Source organism: Cydia strobilella, chromosome 16, assembly GCF_947568885.1.
Source record: "Cydia strobilella chromosome 16, ilCydStro3.1, whole genome shotgun sequence".
Taxonomy (NCBI): domain Eukaryota; kingdom Metazoa; phylum Arthropoda; class Insecta; order Lepidoptera; family Tortricidae; genus Cydia; species Cydia strobilella.
Window position 1 is genome coordinate 14,564,082 of NC_086056.1, and position 26,013 is coordinate 14,590,094.

Below are 26,013 nucleotides of genomic sequence, written 5' to 3' on the forward strand. Positions count from 1 at the left end.
AAAACAAAACGCACGCCAGTTGGTGTCAAGCCCGTTTAGAGACCTATTTCAAACTTTAAAAATATATGAAATCTTTAGATAATTTTTATAGCTGCGAGGTTAATTCTATTCTAGCGGATCTGTTATTAGAGAGATAGAGATATTTATTTGCATACCAGTATGTTACATAGGTACATAATGGACCCTGGAAGGGTATAGCAAAACATTCAAAAACTTATTGAAACTGTATATTATTACTAAGCTAAATAAATACAAAGAGTATAGTAAGTTAAAATATCAAGATATTTCAACAAAATATATTGATTTTTGAACGTGGTTTGACTTGGGTTTGACCTGTGTGTTTGACAATAATATTTTGACATGAGTCATGACATCTGATCTAAAAACAGATGAAAGCTTAGGTAAAAATATTAGACGAAAAAATATCCAAATAGCCTATTTCTTTAAGTTCAGTTCGACAACCTGAAGTAATCCTCAAAATGAACGTCCGGGCGTTTGTATCGAAGAACCTTTTGGCAATAGTCATGGTACCAGCTATCATTGGCAGTCACTACACTTGGTACAAGCTTCAGCAAGACGACAGACTCGTTTCCAAGGAGGAACGCGACAAAATTCCAATATTTACTGTAAGTTACTCATCTTAATATATTCAGTTATCTTCGCCAGGGCCTTATTCAAACTAGATGAGCCTGAAATGCAGTAAGCTATACACCTTCTTCAGCGTAAGACTTTTTGCGTCTTTATGCTATGATAAATTGCAGGGTTTATTCTTATGATATTTATACGAGATATACTTGTATTTCTATATAAAGAATTAATTTCTTTCAAACTGTTAACACATGTAGTGCATAATTATTTTCCATGGTATTTTCACGGAAACGTACGAACGTCTCTTACTATTACATTCAGTCTCGGTACAAAAAGTACTGAGGTTGGCTGAACTAGCATGACAAATACGAACGTTTCCGAGAAAATATGATGGAAAACAATTATTCACTACATCTGTACAGTAACATTTTGTTTCAGCATTTTTTTTAGTTTTTTTTCCATTGTTTTATAGTTCTTCAAGAAACTGGGTGCTGTCGGTGGCAACAGCGAGTGACGAGAAATGCAGTCTGTAAATATGTGATATACCATTGGGAGGTCGAGTGATGCTTTTAGAAATAAGTTATTTTTAGTAAATTTTTAGTGCTTGTTTGTAATGTTTTAAAATTATTATTAAAAGATAGTAAAGAAAGTTGTTTAGCCTATTTACTTCAATACGTAACAAATCTTTATATTCTAATATTTGTCATAAATTATAGTACACTTACATTACACAGCATACTGTTTCAACTGCACTCATGGACAAATTTAGAAATGCAAAAAAGTTAAAACTAATTTTGAAATTACTTTAGGTGCTGTAATCCAGTAATTAAACCTTTTTTTTGCCTTCCTCTAAATTTGTCCATGAGTATATTAAAGTATACCAAATTTGTATGAAATTGCGTAAATGATTGGCACCAAAAATCTATTATTATCACTTTAACTGCCCCTCGCTTTCAGTACTGACATGGATTGATACGTCCATGCATTACAAGTAATGCACAAATGTAGAGCCTTCCATTTCTGTTGTCACATAGACATGACAGAGTAGTTTGACGTTGCATGTCAAGTAATGCAATGAGGGCTAACGCGTATGAATTCACCGCTAGGGGCGCTAGTGTAGATGGTGGTCTTTTCCATAGTTGGAAATGTCAAATGTCACTTGTCACTTCAATGACTGACAGCTGTTCATGAGTCTTTTGGACCACCATCAACAGAGAACGAGGACTAAGCGAGGATAGTCGACTAGCCCAAGCAGAAGCAGAAATGCTAAGATACCAACTGCAGATACTCGGCCTTAGTGAAGTGCGCAGAAATGGATTCGGGGAACTGAGAACGTCCAGGGGCCTTACATTCCTCTACTCCGGAAAGGAAGATGAAGAGGACGTGCGTGAAAACGGCGTGGGATTCCTCCTTTCTGACGCTGCGAAGAAGAGCCTGCTGGACTGGAAACCCATCTCAGAGCGAATCATCACAGCCCGGTTTAACAGCAAAGCCCGCAAGATAACGATCGTGCAGTGCTACGCACCCACAAATCTGGCATCAGAAGAAAACAAAGACGATTTCTATAGTGCACTTAACCTGACTTTAAAGAATATTCGCAAACACACGAATTAATAAACTAGTGGATGTGAAATGACTCCTATTTAGTATGAAAACCAGTGTCGCTAAACTCACACATTCATAGCCTCGTTAAAATACGTCACACACTTACAAAATTGCTCTGATTCGTAGCAACTTTCCATACCAAAAAGTTATTACCGGTGGACATTTTTCGAACGAATATCAACTGTAGGCTACATGAGTGACGGTTTAAATTATAATGTCAAAGCTATATGACATACGACTCTTTCATTATCTCATTCATCTCACAAAAGCTCGCTCAACGTTCACCTAATACAACTACTCAACACCAGATGGCGTTATTTTATATAATTTTAAAATCACTTACTTAACAGGCAAGAAAAGGGCTAAAAAACCAGTATAAGTAAGGTCTAATTACGCATGGTTTGTTACGGATCTCACGGTCACGTTACACTGGTGTTTTCGAGACCTCTACACGCCTGCGAGTAGCTAACCGTTGGAACTTCTTTCCATTCGACGATATAGGGAGGGGACAGTGTAATCGGAGTGTTTTATCGATATTTGTGTGTTCAGTTAGGTATTGATATTTCATTACCGTATGTTTTAACACATTTAGATGATAAATACTTTATTTATGATTATAATATAGGTAGTGATAATCGTGATTGTATGAAAAATAATATGTAGTACAGTACAACAAATATCTAACTAGAAATTTGTTTCTTATTAATTGACCAACTAGGTTGTTAATGTGAACATTAAATATATCTTAAAGTCAAACAGATAAAATCATAGTTCTTTAAAGGTCTATTAACTCGGTATTGCTGTTATTTTGTGATCACAAATCTGCAATTACTTACATAGGTAAGTATTCGTCTTTAACAATATTTACTTGTAGCAGCATTTAAGGCCAATCTAGACGGGACAACCTGATTAAATTGTCAAATTAATTGTATGGTGTGAAAGCATACATGAAACTGGCTCATCGATCCCACTTGATTTGATTGTAAGATTGTGACCTATCAAATCAGGAAGGGGGGCGGCAAAATTCCAATATTTCACGCTAGTTTGCGTGGTACGGAACACTTTTTATTAATTAAGTGAGCCCGAATGTCACTAATAATTACTAAATTAGTAACTAAGTTTTAGGCGTGTGGACGCTAGATGAGATGTATGGCAATTTTATCCCCAGAAATCTTTCTCTAAGAAATGCTCCTAGCAAATGGTGCTATATTTTTGCGGAAACTAATTTTCTTGCCCAGTAGCATTGACCCATTTATTTTTAATATCGGCATCTTGTGGTAACCTACAATAATTAATAATAAAGAAATAGAAAATATAAAACGTTTATTCATGGCACATTGCATGCATTGTACGCATAAGTGCATTAAATACCTAGTCTAATTATATTAACGATGAAAATATGATGGGTGTAAAAAACAAAAACGTATGTAAAGGAATACGAAGGTTTGAAAGGTTGCCATGAAATGACCCCGACTTAACTTAGTGCTTGATGACCAGAGCTGCCATATTTACTAAGACATTGATTATCCCAAATAATAATTAGAAACGTGTCTAAAATAATAATTTATTACCGAACTACCAAACATAAACTTGAAATATCGTAACTTTAACTTTATCGATATAAATATCGACATTGCGCAGCATCTGAGTAGCAAAGTTATTTGACATTTAGGATAGCGAATATTCCAGATAAACGTAAAGAATAGTGACAAAGGATTGTGAACTCTAAGTTCTAACTGATAAAATATAGATTTACTTAACGAACATTCGTAAATAATGCAATAGAAACAGATTTTTCGTATTTATCGGATTATATTTAAATAAATAACCACCGGTGATAGGAAATACCTCCACGTGAAAGATTTTTTAAACCGCTGTGATTTCTGCAGCTTAATACTGCACAATACGGCATTTTAAATTTAATTATCAATTTTTGTTAGACGAGCGTACGTACGACGTGAATGTCATTCGAGCATGAAGTTTACACAACAACTGAGCATAGTCTGTGCATAAAGTGAGTCGGTCGCTACTAACTGTCGGATAGACGGGAACGCCCACTTGCCATCTCCATCCTACTCCGTGGTCATCGTCATGGGGGACCTAAATGCCAAAGTTGGCACTGATAACGGCGGCTGTCAAAGACACATGGGCACACACGGGCTGGGAGTCCGGAACGAAAACGGAGAGAGATTCTTGGAGTTCTGCCAGGACAACGACCTCACCATTGGAGGCACTTTATTCATTCATGGAGACCACCATAAGTACACATGGAATTCACCCGATGGAGTCACCAAGAACCAAATCGACCACCTTGCCATCAGCTCCAAATGGCGCTCATCACTGCTCGATGTCCGCAACCGTCGTGGTGCAGATATTGACAGCGATCACCACCTAGTAGTAGCCGAAGTGCGGCTCAAAGTAGCCGTAGCACGAGCTGCCAGCGCGACCACCAGGGTAGGCAAACGATTTGAGGTCAACAAGCTGCGGGACCCAGATGTAGGCAACGCCTTTAGGCTGGAGCTGCGTAATCGCTTCTCCGTTCTCGAAACGGACTCTTTTACTTCTGTCGACGCGGAGTGGAACCACATTAAAATGGCCTATACAGAGACCAGCTCCGTCGTTCTTGGACACAAAACATATACACGTGAGGACTGGATGTCACAGAAAACCTGGAATCTCATTGAAGAAAGGCGCCAACTCCATCTTCAACTCCTGGTAACCAGCGACGTGGTAGTGCGTGAAGACCTGAGGCGGCAATACAGACACATACGCAGAAAAATTTACCGCAGTACCCGTCATGACCGACGAGTATGGGCTGATACTGTTGCGGATTCCGCCCAACGCGCTGCCAACTCCGGCAATCTCAGGGAGATGTACAAGGCAACGAAGACCTTGGCCGGGAACCGGAACCGGAGGAAGAAGAAGCCCTTGAAGGACAAGAGAGGCCAGTTGATTGTGACATCAGAGGGGCAGCTTCAACGCTGGCGGGAGCACTTTGAGGAGATCTTCCGAGTCCCGAACGACCCCGTTATTACAGACACACCTGCCGCCAGCTCGCCCGCACAAAGGCTGGACATTGATGTGTCTCCCCCTACAGGAGAGGAAGTAGTGAAGGCCATCCGATCACTGAAGAACGGGAAAGCCCCAGGAGTCGACTTCATCACAGCGGAAATGCTGAAAGCTGACGTCTCTACCGCTGCGAACGCGCTGACGCCCCTACTACGGAACATCTGGTCAGCCGAGGAGTTACCCGACGACTGGAACAAAGGGCTTCTTATCACCGTGCCCAAAAAGGGAGACCTCAGTGAATGTGGCAATTGGTGAGGCATCACTTTGCTCTCGATTCCTTCTAAGGTGCTCTGCAAGATCATCCTGGACAGGTTGTCGAGGGCCGTCGAACCTCTTCTTCGCAAAGAGCAGGCTGGATTCCGACCCAACCGATCGTGTACGGACCAGATCAACACCTTGCGCATAATACTCGAACAAGCATCAGAATGGCAGAGGGAAATGTACTTGACCTTTGTGGATTTCGAAAAAGCCTTCGACACGCTGCGATGGAGCTGTATCTGGGACCGGCTGCGTGAAATTGGAGTCCCCGAGAAGATCACGAACATGATTAAGGCCATCTACAGGAAGTATTCTTGTAGGGTGACTCACGACGGCCTCGTCTCGGAGGACATACCGGTCCATGCGGGTGTTCGTCAGGGGTGTCTCCTTTCACCTCTCCTATTCCTTGTCGTCCTCGATGGCATCATGAATAACACCACCAACAGCAAGCGCCGCGGCATAGAGTGGGGACTGTCCAACGTCTTGGAAGATTTGGACTATGCCGATGACCTATGCCTATTGAGCCACACGCGCGCCGACATGCAAGCCAAACTGGACGACCTACGGCGAGACGCTTTGGAGGTGGGACTAAAGATTAACATCCGGAAGACCCAGGAAATGAGGTGCGGAGCGACGAGCTCGTTGCCGTTGCTCATCGGCACAGAGGGAGTGGAGAAGGTCCACAAGTTTACGTACCTCGGTAGTGTAGTGTCGGAAACAGGAGGGACCGAAGAGGACATCGCTTCGAGAATCGCCAAGGGGAAAGCAACCTTCGCACAGCTCCGTCCGGTATGGCAATCGCGGAAACTGACTAGGAGAGTTAAGCTCAAGATATTCCGGTCCAACGTGAGAACCGTATTGCTGTACGGATGTGAGACGTGGAAGGTCACTAACAACATCTCGCGTCAGCTCCAAGTCTTCATCAACCGCTGTCTTCGCCGTATCCTCGGTGTATACTGGCCCGAGAGAATATCCAACGTAGATCTGTGGGAACGTTGCGGTGAGACTCCGATCGACCAGCAGATCAAACGCCGCAAGTGGAACTGGATCGGCCACACGCTCCGAAGGGACCCGGATCACATCCCGAGGCAAGCCCTAGACTGGAATCCCCAAGGAAAGCGGAAACGTGGTCGCCCTAAGCAATCCTGGCGGCGGACGATCATCGCAGAGGCGGCGACCATTGGCAAGACGTGGAGCGAAATGAAGCGCGAAGCTCAAGACCGAACGGGATGGCGGAGCACTGTGGATGCCCTCTGCCCCATCTAGGGGATATAGGACCATAAGTCAAGTAAGTCATCAACAGAGGCGCCAACTGGTGAGCAAAAAAACGATAGCCCTCATTGCATGGACAGTAAAAGCAGGGATTGTTACCGGTATAACCTAAAATCAAAATATCACGTAGCATTTGAAATATTTCTTTGATATTGTAGAATGGTATTTAGGTAAGGACAATGAGTTATCAGATCACCTAAATGAAATTGAAAATAGACATACAACCGAGATACCGAAATTGAATACCGGTTAATTTGTATGAAAAATATACCGGTATTCGATCCCTGAGTAAGTGTTACTATTGGAAAAGAAAGTCACTACTCATGCCTGAATCCGTGTCTGTGGATGATAATAAGGATCCTGACCGAATTTTTAATCTATTTGCATATATTTCGAGAAAGATTTTTTTTTGGTCTTTACAGCACAACCGAGGTTTGAACTCACAATTTTTGACCACCAAAATGTTTAAATCTTAAAATAAAATGCCTTTACAAAATAAAATATTTACTTTACTTTCTTACGGGCACAGTGTCTCCGTTTTTACTGGCACTGACTCTCCATGAATATAACTTCTAACTGTGGTTTAAAGGATGAAATAAAACCTCAAATTGTTGTGATTAAATTGATTTATTAGTGTAGATTATAGCCATTTAGGCCTTGAACATAACACCTTTCTCAACATATCAAATCCCAATAGAGTGATATGTGATGTTAGGTATTCTTATTCTTTGCTCATTAAATTGTCTGGCAAAATGGATGATGGCAAGAAACTTATTTTTACTTCTTCTTTTATTATTATCCCTGGTAATCTCAATACCAGTATACACAGTAGACTTTGTTGTCGGTACCACAAATACACCTCTATATAGGCTCATTAACTGTTGAAACTGCTCGTGTATATCCCGTATGCTGCGTTCGCGCATTTCGCGATGCTGCAGGGCGTATTTGACAGATCTATACACACCTTTTCATGTAGAATAAGCAATTTTCAAAGTGCACACACAGCACAATCATTCAAAAGTGGTTTTAGCTGTATTTTGGTGCAACCTTTTATAAAATTTGTTTACGTGGGAGCGTAGGATCTCTCGTAGAGGTAAATAATAATTTCCCGCACTTGGATTGAGCCATATTGACCTCATAATTTACTTCCTCAAGCTTTTAATGTATGTGCAACCTCCACTGTTTATATAAGCTTGTCAGGGCGCCTAGTCAAGATAACAATAGTACATCGACAAATGCCAAACGAAAAAAAATGTATCGGGATAACAGATACTACGAAAAATCACGTGACTATTTCCATACATTTTCATACAAGCTTCCATGGATCGATTGGCATTTTCAATCAACAACTGTGTATTAGGTACTGAAATATTCTGCCGCCAGAGTGCAGTACTAGCACAAACCGTAAACCATAGAGTAACTTATACATGCCGTAAACAGTTTTTGACCAGTTTTCGCACATTATGTTACAAATAAATATGGCATAGATGCTTTAAGGCGGGGTTTGTATACTGTTAGTGCTAGTGGCGCCCCTGCGCAGAGTTTTGTGTAATTCCCTATTGCCAACTTGGCTAGGCCAGGGCTCGTAGACCCTAAGCTACGGTTTGCGTAGCGCGGGCAGCCCCTGCAGTCAGATGGTGGGGAGGTGCGCGCGCGCATCATCCTTCTTGCCCTTCAGCGGCGCCGCGCGCTCCACGTGCAGCTGCGGGAGGAGGGGGGATGACTGCACCTGTGGGAACAAAATGGTATTGGTTACCTACTCTTATTCAAAACGGAGGACTCATGCTCTCAAGTTCACAGTTGCGGGAAATTTCGAAATATGCAGTTGGAAAAGTTTTCGGAATTTTCAGGATTTTTTACAGGAAATTAAGGAAACTTTCAATGTGGAAATTATGCAATTTCTGAAATTCCGACGTTACATCAGTACTGAATCACAGGAATGAAAGGTTTAAGGTTGTAAAAAGATAAGGCGCGTCCATATTTAGGAAACGCGCTATTTTGACCGACTGCGAAAATAATTAATGCGCGAAATGGCGGATCAGCGGCTCATGCACCGGATCTGGAAGGACCTTTAGGCAGCAGACGACACGCAGTTATCAGGTAGTAGGTTATCAGCCAAACACTAGAGAGGACTTTACGCACCTACTAAAAATTACTTGGATAATTAAATTTTAAATCGAATACTAAACTAATTTTTATCAAGTAGATACGTTTACAACCAATATGTACCTACTATACTTACAAATTTCTATATTATAGGTAGGAAAGAGGAAGGAAAGGGCGACTAAAAAAAATTAAATCGAATGTTGAAGAAAGGCCATAAAGAAGATAAGATAATATTTATTCATTTAAAAATTATGCTAATTGGTTTTATACAATGGTAAATATGTATACAATTTATACTTAAATACTATATAGTACAGTCAGCTGCAGAGAAAAGATACCACCCCTGTATAGAAGTTTGTAATTGCAACGGTGCTAAGCGAATAGTATTGCTGATTGTACATTCATAAATTCAACTCAAAATAGGTAATAACGAACGAATTTGTATTTTCTGTCGCTCATGGAAATTTGATACCAGTTTATTACCTAAACTAAGTAAACATTTACTTGTATCTTAGGTATGCACTTTTTGTAGGTCAATGTATCAGTGGGTAAATGCTTACCAGACAAAATAGTTATTTATAATAACAATTAACAAAGTGGCTATGACTAATCTTCTACTGTCTAGAACGTTAATTGGTGAAAGAAGGTTACAGTTACAATTAACAATAATAGTTATTTGTGCAACAAGAGAGGAAAGTTGGTTTTTCTTGCGAGTGTTTATTTTGAGTCCCGAGAAAGCGAAAGATTCTATATTTGAATCACGAGCGAAGCGAGTGATTCTAAGGTAGAATCTTGAGCGTAGCTAGGGACTCAAAAACACGAGATGTAAAATAACTTTGCTCTCGTGTTGCACACATAATTTTTCACCTCAGTAGTGAGAATTACACAGAATAAACAGAAAAAAAAAGTATTATAATATGTACGATACGATAAGATACGATACGATACGAGACGAGACAAGACCGGACCGGACCGGACCGGACCGGACCGGACCGTACCGTACCATACCATAAAAAAAATGTAATAAAATCATGAAGTTCATGGCCTTCACTAAATTAAAAAGCTACATTGTTTCACTCCCTGGAGTGAGGAAAGTCGCACTTTCCTCACTCCAGGGAGTGACGAAAGTAGGCTTGTTCGAGCTGCTGAGGTGAAAAGATATTACCAATAGATACAACTCTTGTCTAACAGTAACACTAGATCCAGGAATAAAACTATAATCCTTATTACGGCTAAACCAATTTCTATAATATACAATTTAGCAAATATTTACTTCTAACGTCTACAAAATACCCACTAACCAATATAGCTACACCATTATTCACCTCAAGTCAAGCGCTGAAGAATTAATCACAACTTCATTGGTAAGCTCCACTTTCTCTTTCTCGCATTATGATGGATCTGTGGTCCCTTCGGGATACAGGAAATCGAGCTAAAAAAGGTAATCAGTCATTCAGAACCGTATTAACCGTAAAAACAAAATTAATCCGGCTCGAAGGACCGTTTATTTTTCGAAGGATTATTGAGGGGTGGGGCTAAATATTATTATTATATTGGATCTTATATCCAATGTTCAGTAAAGTGTGTTAGTAAATACCTGCGTCCGTCTCAGGCGCTCGTAGTCGGTTTGCTCGGAGTTGGGTACGATGAAAAGGAAGTTCTCGAAGATGGCGTGCCGAAGGAGCTGCTCGCAAGTCTGCATTATCGGATTGTCCAGGCATTTCTGAACCTTATCGCAAAGGCATAAGATCCATTGTTCAGTGTGTGTTAGTACCTGCGCTCGTCTCAAACGCTCGTAGTCGGTTTGTTCGGAGTTGGGTACGGTGAAGACGAAGTTCTCGAGGACGGCGTGCCGGTGAAGCTGCTCGTACGTTCACCGCATCATCGGATTGTCCAGGCATTTCTGAACCTTATCGCAATTATCTAAGCTAAGACCCAATGTTCAGTAAAGTGTGTTAATAAATACCTGCGCCCGTCTCAAACGCTCGTAGTCGGTTTGCTCGGAGTTGGGTACGGTGAAGAGGACGTTCTCCAAGACGGCGTGCCGGTGAAGCTGCTCGCTCGCACGTCCACCGCATCATCGGATTGTCCTGGCATTTCTGAACCTTATCGCAAAGGCATAAGATCCATTGTTCAGTGTGTGTTAGTACCTGCGCCCGTCTCAAACGCTCGTAGTCGGTTTGCTCGGAGTTGGGTACGGTGAAGAGGAAGTTCTCGAGGACGGCGTGCCGGTGAAGCTGCTCGTACGTTCACCGCATCATCGGATTGTCCAGGCATTTCTGAACCTTATCGCAATTATCTAAGCTGAGACCCAATGTTCAGTAAAGTGTGTTAATAAATACCTGCGCCCGTCTCAAACGCTCGTAGTCGGTTTGCTCGGAGTTGGGTACGGTGAAGAGGAAGTTCTCGAAGACGGCGTGCCGGTGAAGCTGCTCGCTCGCACGTCCACCGCATCATCGGATTGTCCTGGCATTTCTGAACCTTATCGCAAAGGCATAAGATCCATTGTTCAGTGTGTGTTAGTACCTGCGCCCTCCGCAGACGCTCGTAGTCGCTTTGCTCGGAGTTGGGTACGGTGAAGAGGAAGTTCTCGAAGATCGCGTGCCGGAGGAGCTGCTCGCACGTCCACCGCATCATCGGATCTTTGTCCAGGCATTTCTGGAAAGTCATTAACAATTTGAGCGCCATCTAGTGATGTCTTTCAGAGCGTGAAAGGTACATAAGCAAATAGGTACTTTAACTCCTACCGTTGCGATATCGCGTCGGCATAGATAGGCATTAAGCCACGGACATATCCGTTGAGGTATAATGCTTCTAAAGAAGTTACAACAAAACAAAGTGCTTCTGGGTCTCACAGAAGGCTATCCTCCTGAAACTAATGGTCGGTTGCACCAAATTGTTTGTCATCGTTAAAGAGTTCGCTAAATTGTATTGTATGGAAAGTTTCATAGTAAACCGCGCCCGGTGACGTCGATCAGCTGTCAAGTGCGGATGGTGCAACTGGCACGAGTTAAGGTATTTATTTACCTTAACTCTTAGTGCCAGCGCCAATAATAGCGGTAATAGAGCTTAGTTCGCAGTCCAATGGGCAATGGGTGAAGAACCTAGACATTATTTTGTAAAAAAAACCTTTTTTTTTTTTTTAATGTGATATTTAGCAAACGAGCAGACGAGCCGCCTGATGGGAAGCAGTCATCGTCGCCCATGGACGTAAGCAACATCACAGGAGCCACTTAAGCATTGCCGACCCTTGAGAACCCTAAATACCCGCTTCTTGAAGAATCCCATGTCGTAGCACAAAGGAAATACCTCAGGAGGCAACTCATTCCACACAAACCTGTAGAAAAACTCACAATGCCATACGAAAAAATAAATGCTAATAAACGACATTTTAATGTCAGGCTCACATTCATTTTTACCTTTAAGAAGTCTGTAACGAGTTCATTGTGGGCGTATCTTTGTGGTAGTTTTGATTCTAGAGGCTCTAGTGTAGTAGGTTCTGGTAGCGCCATACCCTGCAATACATAGAAAACTTTCACAGTTCACGAGCCACATGACTCGAAAACTTATTTAAAGACTATTAATCGTTGGCTGGAATGGAAGATTATATCAAAATTTTGAATGATTGCAATGAGTAGAAACTTATACCTAATTAATTTAACTTAAATATAAGAAGGTATAAACTTAATTATATTTTCACTACTTTTGAATAAACAATTGAATAAAGGAACGCCTAAAACAGGCAATAAAAGCAGACAGAACGTAGGTAGGTACCTGAAAGAACGTGTTCTGCGAGAATATGGTCATGTGCCTCGGCAGCAAGTCCCCCAGGGTCTTCCGGATCAGGTACAGCTGGTCCAAGTCACTCTTGCCCGGCCACAGCGCCTCGCTTGACAGCAGTTCAGCAAACACGCAGCCTGGGGAGAATGCTATGTGTGAATATTCAGGCGTTAACTTTTTCAAGTATCCCATGAGAAATGAAAATATATTTTACCTATAGCCCAAACGTCCACAGGCGCGCTGTATTGTGTGTCTCCGACCAACAGTTCTGGGGCCCTGTACCAGCGTGTAGCCACGTAGTCCGTGTAGCTCTCACCGGGGCCTGTGCATGTTGGTGGAAAGAATTTTATTAGTTACGTCATGTGTATAAGGGAGAGGTAGAAACGGGAGTTGGAAGGGGTAGACCTCGGCGGACTTTCTCTGATCGGGGAAATCCTGAAGAAAGGCCAGGTCAAGAGCACCCTAAACCGGCGCGCGTGTATGAGGAATGTTATGAGTCAAAGAAGCGAAAGAGGTATCTCAGGATCGTAGCAAGTGGAAATCCGTAACAGACTATCAGAAAGGTCAATGGATGGTACCTATATATACCTACACGCGAAGACCTATCTAAATAGATAACATTTCATGCACAAAATAAATAGATTCTCAGGTACGGTAGCTTTGCAATGGGCAGTTCTTTATGGAATGGTTGCTGCACGCCATATTTAACTGTTTTAACGATACGCTATCGTGTGTGTGTATGTGTGTATCTGTCTGAATTTTCTTGAGATTTACTTAATTATCTTATTTGAAATACGATAATACAAGTAATAAGTTTCGTGATATCATCGACATATTTATCTCAAAAACATGAGCAACCTAGCTGACACTGAAACGAAGGAAAAAAGGTAAAAATAATGAAATTTAATCGCGTTAGACCCGTTAATGACATTAATTAGAGGCATTTCACGTCAAGCGGGCAGCAAAAAAATTGTCAGGTTCTGGATTTTGTTCATAGTTGGATTAATTGGACCTATATGTGAACTAAAAAATTTGGCATCATTACTTTTTTAATATATTGCTTCGTTAAAAATTTATACGCATTTAAAAAACTACAAAATTTGAGGAACGGATTTTTTAAAAATTATTATTGCAATTCTTTCAATGGATTTAATAATAACTAAATAGTGATTATTTGAGAATATTAGTTGATTTCCTTGAAAATTTATAAAAAAAGTTTTTTTTATCTTTTTTTTCATATAACAAACCGGAAGTTAGTATTAAATATCTTTTTTTTCCAACTTCGCATTTTTTATATTTTTTATTTTTACACAGTAATGTAGCTTATGGTGTACTAATGTCCTATAAAAAAAAATATAATGGCATCTCGATTGGTTTTGAAGATTCATGAAGTAATTCTAAAGTACTGCGCGACGCTCCGTACTGAGCGGTAGTTCTATGTGGCAGTCTTTAATGGGCAATTACGGGTTTTTTTACTTTTGCGTAACGGAATTAAAGCAATAAACAATATTTCATCGGTTACGATGTATAAAAGCAAATCATGTATTATTCAATCGTGCCTTGTAGCGCTATCTCTGATCAACCATATCTTGGAACTGAAAACAAAACGTTTATGTTTTAACAAAACGCTAGAGGTAACTGAATAACTACCTATATAGCTAGGTTTAGGCGGGGTATGTCACATGTAGAGTTGTGCCGTTCCCGGTAACATTACCCATTTAGTATGGGGAATGTTACCGAGCGAGAAATTTCCCCATACAGAATGGGGAATGTTACCGGGCATGGCACAACTCTAGTCACATGCTTAAGAGGTCACTTTCGAGTTAGGTCACGTTCTGAGGACGTCACTTTCTGTACGTCACATTCTGAGTTCGTCACATTCTGAGTACGTCACTTTCTGAAAACGCCACTTTCTGAGGACGTCACTTATCCTGGAATACAAGCATCGTTTGGGAGAGCTGAATAGATATAGTAGACAAAATAACCTTCGCAGTTTACCCAATGAACCTAATTTCATGACTACTAAGAATAATAATGTATATGGTAATAGGACTTGGTCCTCATACGTGCCAAAAACTCTAAACAGCTTTCCCAGAGATGTAATTGAAGATATAATTAAGAAACCTAGTAATATTAAGGATATTGTTAAAAAAGCGCTGATAAACATAAATGTATAAATATGTAAAATATTTAATTAAAATTTAATAATGTAAGCAGGGGTTGCATCCCCATATCCCTTAGCCCATATAATCTTAAAAATATAAGATTGGAGCTAGGAATGTTGTAATTCTTGTTCTTTATAAAAAAATAAACGGTTAAAATTTTAACTTTTTTTTTATATGAAAAAAAGATAAAAAAAACTTTTTTTATAAATTTTCAAGGAAATCAACTAATATTCTCAAATAATCACTATTTAGTTATTATTAAATCCATTGAAAGAATTGCAATAATAATTTTTAAAAAATCCGTTCCTCAAATTTTGTAGTTTTTTTAAATGCGTATAAATTTTTAACGAAGCAATATATTAAAAAAGTAATGATGCCAAATTTTTTAGTTCACATATAGGTCCAATTAATCCAACTATGAACAAAATCCAGAACCTGACAATTTTTTTGCTGCCCGCTTGACATGAAATGCCCCTTATGTCAAATAGGGCCCCAGCACTATGCTACTGCAGTAATTGGTTGCGCAACAGTTTGATGTGTAATTATAAGTACTATTAAGTTAAAGGTATATATAAATAAGTAGTTAGCAATTTCATTCGACCTTGGCATTTATAATTTATTAGCCGGTTGTTTAGCTTGTGACTGTTAAAAAGTAGGTAAAGTCAAGGGTACGCAGTAACGAGATGAAAACAAAATATATACAGTCAAGGGTATAAATATATATATACATTCCCAAAGTTTCAAAAATATGTGTACGCTCTTACACTTTAGACAATAAAATCGTGTTTACATATTTTCGAGCAATTTGTCTGGATCGATATTTTTGCCTTCGACTGTACATATAAATAGGTGTATCGCGCAAATCTCAGTATTTTTTTTTCGAATTGGCCTCTTCTGGTAGTGCCCTATGCCTAAATGTAAAGAGGTCCTCTGTGGGCTAGTTCAAGCCTTCACGAACGACATCTTGGCAGCAATCAACTACCAGTATAACATACAGGATGTCCCTAGCCATTGAACGAAGCCGAAGTGTACATGTGCATTAGGGTATTTAGAACCAGTATACAAAATATCATAACAATCGGTGTAGCGGTTACGAAGAAATTAAGAAATTACGATTTTTTACTTTGGAGCAACCTGTATGTCAGTGTTGGCCGAAACGTTAATGCAATTAACCATTAACCAGTACAAATTGAACCGTAAACTGTAAGCGTCCGTTACGGTTCACGGTTCAATTTGTACTGGTGTAGGTATGTGTTAGCACAGACTACAAAGACATTGTGTTAGTAGCTCCTCAGGAGCTAATAAATAGTATGAAACCTTCAACCTTTTTGATTATGTTTTTTATTTATGATACTAATAAGATTCTGAATTTCGACAAATTTCATCATTGCCGAACAAATTGACAAAAGCACTGGCAATGATTAATACAGTTTGTTTCTTTTTGTTGTTCATTATTGGATTTCTTTTGATTGAATTTTTTTTTAATCTTTTGTTCTAAGATAAAAAATATTAACGTTAAAATTAGCATTCCTGAGAACCCTACGTGGGATTTAAGGGTTTATCCAATGGCTATATAAGGACACCTGTATATAGTGTATATGTAATGTACCTATATGTATATCTATTTCCATTACCTACTTAGCATTATAAACCGGTCGAAGACGTAGTGCAACGACCAGTAATCGGAATAGGCAGAGTATAATAAATACCTAAACTTAGTAGAATATAGACAAAAATTGATGGGGACTTCCTTCCGACAATTTTTTTTGATTTACTAAAGTCCCGGAAACTTACTAAATAAATTCCTATAATTGGCTTCCTGTATCTACTAAAATTTTTATGTTAATGTCGCAGCTGTTGGATCTCCAAACAAATAAAAAAATCGTTACAAATAGGGTAAAAAACGATGCATTCCTCTTTTTTGTCCAATACAATGAATAGGCGTAATTTTTTTTTTGTAATTTTCTATAAATATATTTTTTAAATCTAAATACAAAATTATTTGTCGTCAACATCGTCAGAATCAGAATCATATTAGAAACTTTTATCATTTTCTTGTAGATATTACTATTTTTCCCATATTTTCAATGATACATCAGTTTTTTTGACGCTTAACAATCTACTTATATTGACCGGGATATAGACCGTGATTACCTTTTGTATTATTTATGAGCTCCCGATATTTCGACGCAGTTACATGCATCATGTTCACGGGTACAACCACAGACATTTCAATTAGGAAAGTCCCGGAATTGTTTTAATCCGGGTAGTCCCGAAAAAAATGTTAATACAAGGAAGTCTCCACTTCATGACTTTGTTCTAATAAGTTTCGGTATTTATATTCTGCCTATTCCGATTACTGGCAATGACCGGCTAGGTCAAAACGCTAGTGTTTTAACATAGCAGCGAGCAATTTAGAGTTTGACAGGTAATTAATTTTAGATCATTCAATTCATTTTCTAAAATAAATATTTAGGTATAGTTTTTACAAAAAAATGCTATCTGTATGGTTATATCGGATTTTCTGAACGTCAGATAATAAAGGATTTCGTCGTTCGAATTAAAATTAGTAAAAGTTAACTGAAAGAAATCCTTTACAGGGATATATTCGCCGATACTAATAGTATGTGTTTGTCCTGTTGTGTTTTTTTTACAATAACTTGTTATAGGTACCTATTACGAGATCTTGGGCTCATTATGGATGCCCAGCTCGACTTCCGAAAACACATAACTGTGACTTGTAAAACTTTAGGGTTCATCATTAGAACAGCTTCCCATTTCACAAGTCTTAGGCCAGCGTTGGCGCTCTATTTTGCTTATTCGGAGTCTGTTATAGTATGGAGCTATCGTGTGGGATCCGTATGAGGCAAAGTATACGCTCGTGCTTGAAAGAGTGCAGCGCAAAGCCAGGTTTGCCTATAAAAAGATGTTTGGCTACTATCCCTTTCTCTACCCTTCCCGCTTTGTCTTGGGCATGGTTGGCCTGGCTCTGGAACTCAGGCGCAAAAAGCTCCTCATAGCGCATTTCCACTCTTTGTTCTGGGGTAGGGTCGACCATCCTAGTGTGCTAGGCCGCGTGGGGCTGGCTGTTCCGTTACCCAGCTTCTCTCCAATGGGAGGGGATTCGGGTCGGGTGGCGCACGTCCCGCACGAAGGCGTAGGCGCCTACTGGCAGAAGTGGCAGGCCCTGTGACGAGGACTGTACGTGCTGCGAGTGCGCCCTCCGCCCGGGCTATCGCGCTTATATAGGTAAATAATCTGCTGATGCAGGTCCCGGATGCCGACATCTTTGCTAACAAGTTAGACAATTTCCTAAAAGCTGTCATGCCTGTTCTTGATTCTGCATAAATGAAATGTATTTATTGACTTATTTTTTATTTATTTATGTTTTACTGACTTATTGATAGTGACATTTATTTATTCTGTGTAATAATCGGTATCTGTGAGTTCTGTGACTTAACAATATTGATAATTTTGCCGACATGTTTGTAATAACATGTTATCCTCAATTTAATATGTCTAAATATTGTATGCCTGTTATGCACAACTGTTTAATTTTGTTTCTTTTTTTTACTGCTGTATACCGTGTACGCGTTATGGTGAAATACTGTCAGCTTAAATGTGGGAAATAAATAAAATGAAAGGAAATTAAAACAACTATTTACTCATTGTTACTTAGTGGGTCAGGGTCTTATATTGTTGATTTTTTACATACCTATAAATAGAATCAAGAGTTGCTAATTGAATTATTTAAATAATTCAATGCGCATATTATGTATACCTAATTGTATATTCATTAAGATTGCACTATACCTAATGTAAGTCAAAACAAATAACAAATACAATCGAAGTGGTTGATCAATGAGAATAAGTAATTACCCTATTTAAATTAATTAAACTGTTTATATTTGCATTTTAAATTAAATGTATTATTTATATAGGGGTGTGTCTCAATCTCTACAATTCTTCTGTGGGCCTCCAAAGTAGGGTCAATGGAAACACTTTTAAATTCAACCTTTTATTGTTAGTAACAAATTCTATTTTTAACCGAATTAAATTTTACTGAATTTATATAATTTGTTTCCTCCGTTTCACCGTTAAATAGGTAGTTACTGTAGTTAGGTACCTTCTCGGGACACCAGTGAAGCAACATTTGATTTTCTTTAACTGCATGGTTTATCTTAATAAACGTTAGGTTAGGTTAGGTTAGGTTAGGTTAGGTCTTAACTGAGGACCACATGGACACAGGAATCCGGTTAAACACGTGTTAAAGGTTTACTAACCAGTATGTTGACTTAAACCATAGAGTAACTTATACTAGAGCGGTACTGTCATAGTAAATTTTGTAACCACAGTAAATTCACTGCCATCTATCGACACACTTTAAAACTAAAAATGAAGATTTATAAAAATACGATAAAATGTATTTAAATATGGATAAATGATTTTTTTTATTTGCAATAATTATTTTTATGATTTTGACCCATGTTCTTTCACTGATATGCGTTAAAATTGTTAAATAACAAACGAAACCGTCAACGTCATCTATGGGCCTGTATACTGTAGGCCAAAGCTAGTAGCGCCCTCTGAGCGAGAATCAAATTTTCTTGATTTTCGAGGCACGTTTTTTCCTTAGACTGTATCCATCTATTACGGAGTTATATCTATCTTTGCTTAAACACACGCTTGAAACAAGAGCGTCGCGTCGACGGGCAAGTCAAATGTCAAATGAGTATTTATACAAATATACGAACCTACACTACGGTCACAGTTAATTCATGGTAGGGGTCCGTGGTGGAATGTCATCGATCCCAGTGCGCCCTCACGAACGGCAAAGAGGTTAAAACGCCGGAGTGGGTTTAGTGTATAGGGCCAAATTCTCCCCCCCTCTCGCCAAGAGAGGGAAAAGGAGCGGCGAGTCCCACACTGCCCACACACCGTGCATAAGTGCATTCCCACTCCGTCAAAAAAAAAAATACAGAGGTCTAGGGGTACTGGGAACTAAAAAGGAAAGGAGGATTACGGCATTTTTTCAACGTCAAGATACTGACTTCAAAAACTTATTTGCGACAAGAGGTGCGACCGCGTTTACTTCTCTCACGTGTTGCAACGACTTTAAGGACCGTATTGGCAACGAAGTGCCGCAACGCCCGCAACCGTAGCACATTTTGCAAATTTATGTTGTGTCAAATAAATATAAACACGCGCAAATTTTAATACTCAGATTTATGTAGTTATTTTGTTGTAAATGCACCATCTCCTTGTAGAGTTCACGTCTTTACAAGCCAATATTCCAAAAATATACTTATTATTTACACGCCTCTAAGAAACTGACAATAACGTCGTGTATATATATTTTTGGAAAATCAAACCAAAAAGAAAACAATAATATCTGAAGAAACGAAACAAACAAACGCAGGTCCGAACTACAGAAAAAACGGCCGCTCTTGAAAGAAGAAAAAAGAGAGCTATGTATGCTATATAAACAAGTCAACAAAAAAATTCAAAAGGAGTATGAGCAACACAGATCACGAATAATAGAAAAACACCTAAAAAGCTCAGGAAGTATAAAAAGAGCCAATAAAGAGCTCAATTGTGGCAAGAAATGGATTTCACAATTAAATAATAATGTACAGAGACCAAACATTTTAGAAGTAGCTACCTCTTTCTATGAGAACCTTTACAAGTCCTCTAACAACAGATCATCATATGAAAGTGAAGCAAACTTTACAAACAGAGACGAAAATCCAGAGCTTTTTGATGAAAACGAGATACTCAAACTGTTAAAGAAAATGAAAACTGGTAAAAGACCAGGGTGCGATGAAATAACTAATGATATGTTGATTGCGTCCAAGGATATACTATTGACCCCCATAGCACAGCTTTTCAATAAAATACTTCTACAGGAAAAAGTCCTTAAACAATGGGTAGAGTCTGAAATCATAATCCTCTATAAGAAAGGTGACCCAAAGGACATCGCAAACTATCGTCCATTCAGCCTCATGTCAAGCTTTTACAAGCTGTTTGCAATAGGATTGCAGAACAGAATGTCTCCAAAAATCGAAAGCTTTCTTACAGTGGAACAAGCCGGATTTCGGAGAGGGTTCGGTACTGTTGATCATTTGCAAACGGTAGAGCAACTCATCGATAAGCATAGAGAGTTCCAAATACCACTCTACACCGCCTTTATTGACTACCAGAAGGCATTCGACTCTATAGAGCATACATTTATATGGAAAGCGCTGGATGAAGCAGGAATAAATAATACCTACATAAATATACTAAAACACATATACGCAAACTGCAAAAGTAGAGTCAAGTTAGAAACCACTGGCAGATACATAGACATCGAAAGAGGAGTCCGGCAAGGGGACCCACTCTCCCCAACTCTATTCATAAGCGTCTTGCATTTAGTTATGAAAAGTCTAAAATAGGAATATAGAGGAATTAATATAAATGGAAAATATCTCACATATTTAGCTTTTGCAGACGATATAGTGCTACTATCTGGAAGTTGGAGAGAGCTACAATGTATGATCAATACTCTACACGCAGCTAGCAAAAACATCGGTCTCGAAATTAATCTTCAAAAAACAAAAATAATGACAAATCATGCAGAAAAAGAAATATTTATAGAAGACATGAAGCTAGACTATGTAAAAGAGTATATATACCTAGGGAAACAGATATCCTTCAGACCGGATAACAACACGGACGAAGTAGAGAGGCGGGTAAATAAAACGTGGAACAAGTTCTGGAGTATGGCAAATATACTTCTGAGCGCCCTGCCACTACATTTAAAAAGAAAAGTACTGGATTCCTGTCTACTTCCCACACTTAACTATGGTTGTCAAACGTGGAAATACACAAACTACATTAAACACAAGATTAGAGCATGTCAAAGAGCAATCGAAAGAAAAATTTTAAAAGTTAGGCTAATCGATAAAGTACGTCACAAAAATATACGAGAAAAAACTAAAGTAATTGACGCTCTCGAGCACTCACTAAGACTTAAATGGCAGTGGGCAGGTCACATCGCGAGCATGCCAGATGAAAAATGGACAAAACGAGTAACTACTTGGAAGGGACCAAGTGGGAAACGAGGAGCGGGGCGTCCCCGCGCCCGCTGGGCAGACGATTTAGAGAGAGTGTCGAGCAACTGGCTCACAGAGGCACAAGACCGAGTACGGTGGAAGAGGTTGGAGGAGGCCTATACCCGGAAGGGGTCCTAACACTTTACTAGATTAGTAACAAATAGTATTTAGTTTAGAAATAATTTGTATATTTAAGTGGTTAAGGAATAAAAAGGCTTTTTATTTTATTTTATTTATTTATTATATATATTTTTGGAACGTTTGCTTGTAAAAAAGTTTGTGAACTGTGAAATTAAGGGTCCCCGGCAAGCTCGCGGTTCTCGATACAAACGTAGTTACGCTCTAATTTTTTTGCTCTGAAACTTTGTACTAACAATAGGATAAGGTAAGCTCCCGGTCTGTAATAAGTTTATGTAGGTTCAGATACCATAGTTAAAAAATACAGCGAATTTAAGTTTTTAATACAAAACTTGTTTTTGCTCTTTTCCGTTTGTTTTATAAACTGGAGCTATATAAACTAATTACATACCTAGATATACTTCATGTCATTGTATGTGCAAAGTTTCATTACAATCCAAAACGTAGTTTTAAAATGAGAACGAAACTCCGTTTGTACGGGAAGGTGAAATTCGGCCGAGCTTGGTGGCTCTTGAGGTGACGTGAGACGTCGTGTTCTTAGAGGCCTTAGCGCCAAGAACGTTTAAAATTAGGCTAAGCTAACTCTGCAGAGTGTTTGCACTCTATAGCACCAGAGTGTGGAATTTACGTCGCTCAGACGGAAGAGCTCTAGTTCTTCTGCTCTACCGACCTTCTATGTGTGACCACGACCAAGTGGGGTATGTGTACAGTCACGTCTAAAAATATCGATACCAATATAGTTCAAAAAATATTTATACACGACCGTATTGCCCATATATTAAGATGTATAGTGTATACATATTTTTGGCACTTAGTCGTCCGTATCTATATTTTTAGGCGTGACCGTACAAACGCAAGAGCTAGCGACGAAAAAGCTTGTAGAGGGTCTTTTTTACGTTGACCTTATATTATTTGGAATGGAACCAAAACACAGTATCGACCCGCCTGTAATAACGACGTGGAAGCTAACACAGATTTAATAGCAGCCAAGGCCGATGGCTGATAAGGTCCAAGGTCCAACATAGTACTACGAACGTAGGTAACGATTTTACTCGATAACGACGAAAGCTTTTTAAAATGTTAATAAACTACAAGTCAAATGAAGATTCCGTCACTTTTATATCAAAAGCTATTGGTATAGTAGATTGTTGAAAGGCACCCATTTCTGTCGAGGTATAGTCCGAGACGGAAATGGTGCCTTTCACCCGAGTTAAACACTCTACTTTTCATATCGAATGCGAGGAAACCAAACATGACAAGGCAATTTTGCAAAATCAGCAATTAAACTACCTAACAGACCTGCGGCCTTTTCTGCACTAGAGCAGAAACGTATCACTTTCTGCGCACTTTTTAGAACAACAACGACCCACTTTCAGAGCATGAGATATGAAAAATATTAAACTCGAGTACTAAGTAATAATGAAAAAACAAACTTATCCGAAACTTGCAGGTCGGAGAACATTTCAAATTATAATTTGCTACCTACTTATTACCACTCCAAATTATAATATTATATAATAATTATAATGCGCCGCAACAAGCATCTACAACAGATGTTACAGATGCTGTGGCACCAGGGCATTTGCAACAACAAAATGTGATAAAGGATGCAAGCTGTCTCAGAAGAACTTCAACAATTTTCTAAGTTTTATCTAAATACTAGTAGCGTCAGTGAAGAAAATAGGCATTAATATTGTATGGTGTACCTAATTCATGGGTTTTACACGAAGACATTTTGATACACCTATTATACGATAGCGCCGCTTGTCCCAGCTCAGCTCCCCTGAAGCTCGCCCTTTAAGTCTCTTGGGCCCGTAGAAAACTTTAAGTATATTCGTAGCCTTCATAAGCCTCATAAGACATGACCAGTGCTATAAGCTCTGTTCTTCTGCAATTCGGCCGTCAACCTCACAGGGCAGCACACCGCAATCGGACGCTCCGAGCCTCCGGCCGTCAGCCTCGCTCACAATTGGCTATAGGTTCGATTCCAAGCTCTGCAGAAAGACATAGAAAAAAAAAAATGCTTTTGGGTTTACTTCATGGGTCATGGGGGGCGGCAGAGAATGGCCCGGGGCGCCAAATATTAAAATACGCCTCTGGATAGCGGTTACAAGTGTTACAACAGTCGAGCTTAAACTAATATGACAATATATGATTTTTAGAAGCTGAGTAGTTGAAGCGCTGGTGGCCTAGCGGTAAGAGCGTGCGACTTGCAGTCCGGAGGTCGCGGGTTCAAACCCCGGCTCGTATCAATGAGTTTTTCGGAACTTATGTACGAAATATCATTTGATATTTACCAGTCGCTTTTCGGTGAAGGAAAACATCGTGAGGAAACCGGACTAATCCCAACAAGGCCTAGTTTCCCCTCTGGGTTGGAAGGTCAGATGGCAGTCGCTTTCTTAAAAACTAGTGCCTACGCCAATTCTTGGGGTTAGTTGCCAAGCGGACCCCAGGCTCCCATTAGCCGTGGCACAAATTCCGGGACAACGCGAGGAAGATGATGATGATTTATAAGCTGAGTAGTTGCTAACGGAACCCGGGCCTAAACTGGGCATGACCTGCACTTAGCCGGTTTTTCAAGTGTAGCCCCAGTAACCTAAATAAGTAGTTTATTAATATTTCAAGAGTAGCACAAACATTGATATTGACTTTGTAGCGGGCGACAACGACATGGCCTGAATGGCCTGAATGTTTACTCTACCAGTCAACCATGTTATTTGAAAAGTTTTTGAAATGTAAATATGTCCTTGAAGTTGTTACTATGTACATACGTACGTTCAATGTATAAATTATCTAATGTTGGGATATCAACCTTCAAGTGTTAAAATTGGTGAAGGATCAAAGGCCCAGGGTGCAGGGTGCGTAGACAAGATGCCAATCATTCACGCACCGTAGGTAAGCGTAGTTATCTCTCTCTCTATCACTCTTCCATATTAGCATAGAGAAATATAAGTAAGGAAAGAGTGGTAACTCCATCAGTTTTCTTAATACCAAAACGCGAGTTATTTCGTAGTCGACATCTAGAGTCAATTAGCGGGATTTATCAGTACTGCTAGTGGACAATAGATGTAGCGACGCGCGAAAAGTCTAATGCTCAACAATTTTCAGCTAATATTAATAACTGGATTAACCGGAACTCTATTTTCAACTCCTTCGGCTTGTTATATTAGTTGTAAATTGTTTTAGCAGTACATTTTTCGTGAGTAGCGACACTTGTGGCATCGATGTCACTTTGGATGTCACAAGTGTCGCTACTCACGAAAAATCTGGTTTCAAGTAGCGGTAGCGGTACCTACTGATAAATCCGCTACTTGACGCTATATGTCGAATACAAAATAACTCTCGTTTTGGCAAGAAAACTTATGTATGGATTATTCTGTGGTATGGAGTTACCACTCCTTCTTTACTTATATTTATATATAATATTAGTGCGACAGAGACAGTTGCATTTCGAACGCTACGGACCGTTAACCTTTTTGACGCCAATGACCGCTATATACGCACCATAGGTTCAACGCCAAAGACCGATTAATCGGTCACAGACCACAGAGCAACATAGACCTGCATAAAGTTCAATTTCAGTTTTAGACACTTCGGTGACGTTGCTTTTGTGTTTGACACGGTGTCGATTTTAAGCAGATTGATACTTTTAGAATGTAAATAGGTATTTAGCGTGTTTTATTAACTAGGTTCACATTAATCTTATGGTCTACAGTCAACAGTTACTAATGTGTACCCAATCTATGATATATAAGTAGAAGCCTAGTTTCTAGGGTAATAGCTAAAATGTATTTCTCAGAAACTTACTGCCACGTTTACGTAGGTATATGTTGTAGTGAATTAGTGATAAATCGTATCCGCGGTGGTAGCACGGTCATATTTTTATAGCTTGTCACCATGCCTGTCACGTTCTAAAGGGCCCTCCACACTCATGCGCG

General features: G+C 39.4%; 2 protein-coding genes across 2 annotated transcripts in view; one reads left to right on the plus strand and one right to left on the minus strand.

Annotated features, from left to right (window-relative positions):
- Positions 1–383: 383 nt before the first annotated feature.
- LOC134748117 (uncharacterized) lies at positions 384–1,233 on the plus strand. Its single transcript, XM_063682814.1, has 2 exons — positions 384–626; positions 1,061–1,233. The coding sequence occupies exons 1-2, from the start codon at positions 480–482 to the stop codon at positions 1,100–1,102; spliced, it is 189 nt and encodes a 62-aa protein (XP_063538884.1). The 5' UTR covers positions 384–479; the 3' UTR covers positions 1,103–1,233.
- A 7,117-nt stretch (positions 1,234–8,350) lies between these two features.
- LOC134748584 (cyclin-dependent kinase-like 4) overlaps positions 8,351–26,013 on the minus strand; it is a 51,579-nt gene continuing 33,916 nt past the window's right edge. Inside the window, exons 5-9 of the mRNA XM_063683375.1 lie at positions 12,893–13,000; positions 12,673–12,815; positions 12,318–12,413; positions 11,425–11,556; positions 8,351–8,521 (exon numbers count right to left, since the gene is read on the minus strand). Of these exons, the coding sequence (XP_063539445.1) occupies positions 8,423–8,521; positions 11,425–11,556; positions 12,318–12,413; positions 12,673–12,815; positions 12,893–13,000 (578 nt within the window). The 3' untranslated portion in view covers positions 8,351–8,422. The remainder of the gene's footprint in view (positions 8,522–11,424; positions 11,557–12,317; positions 12,414–12,672; positions 12,816–12,892; positions 13,001–26,013) is intronic.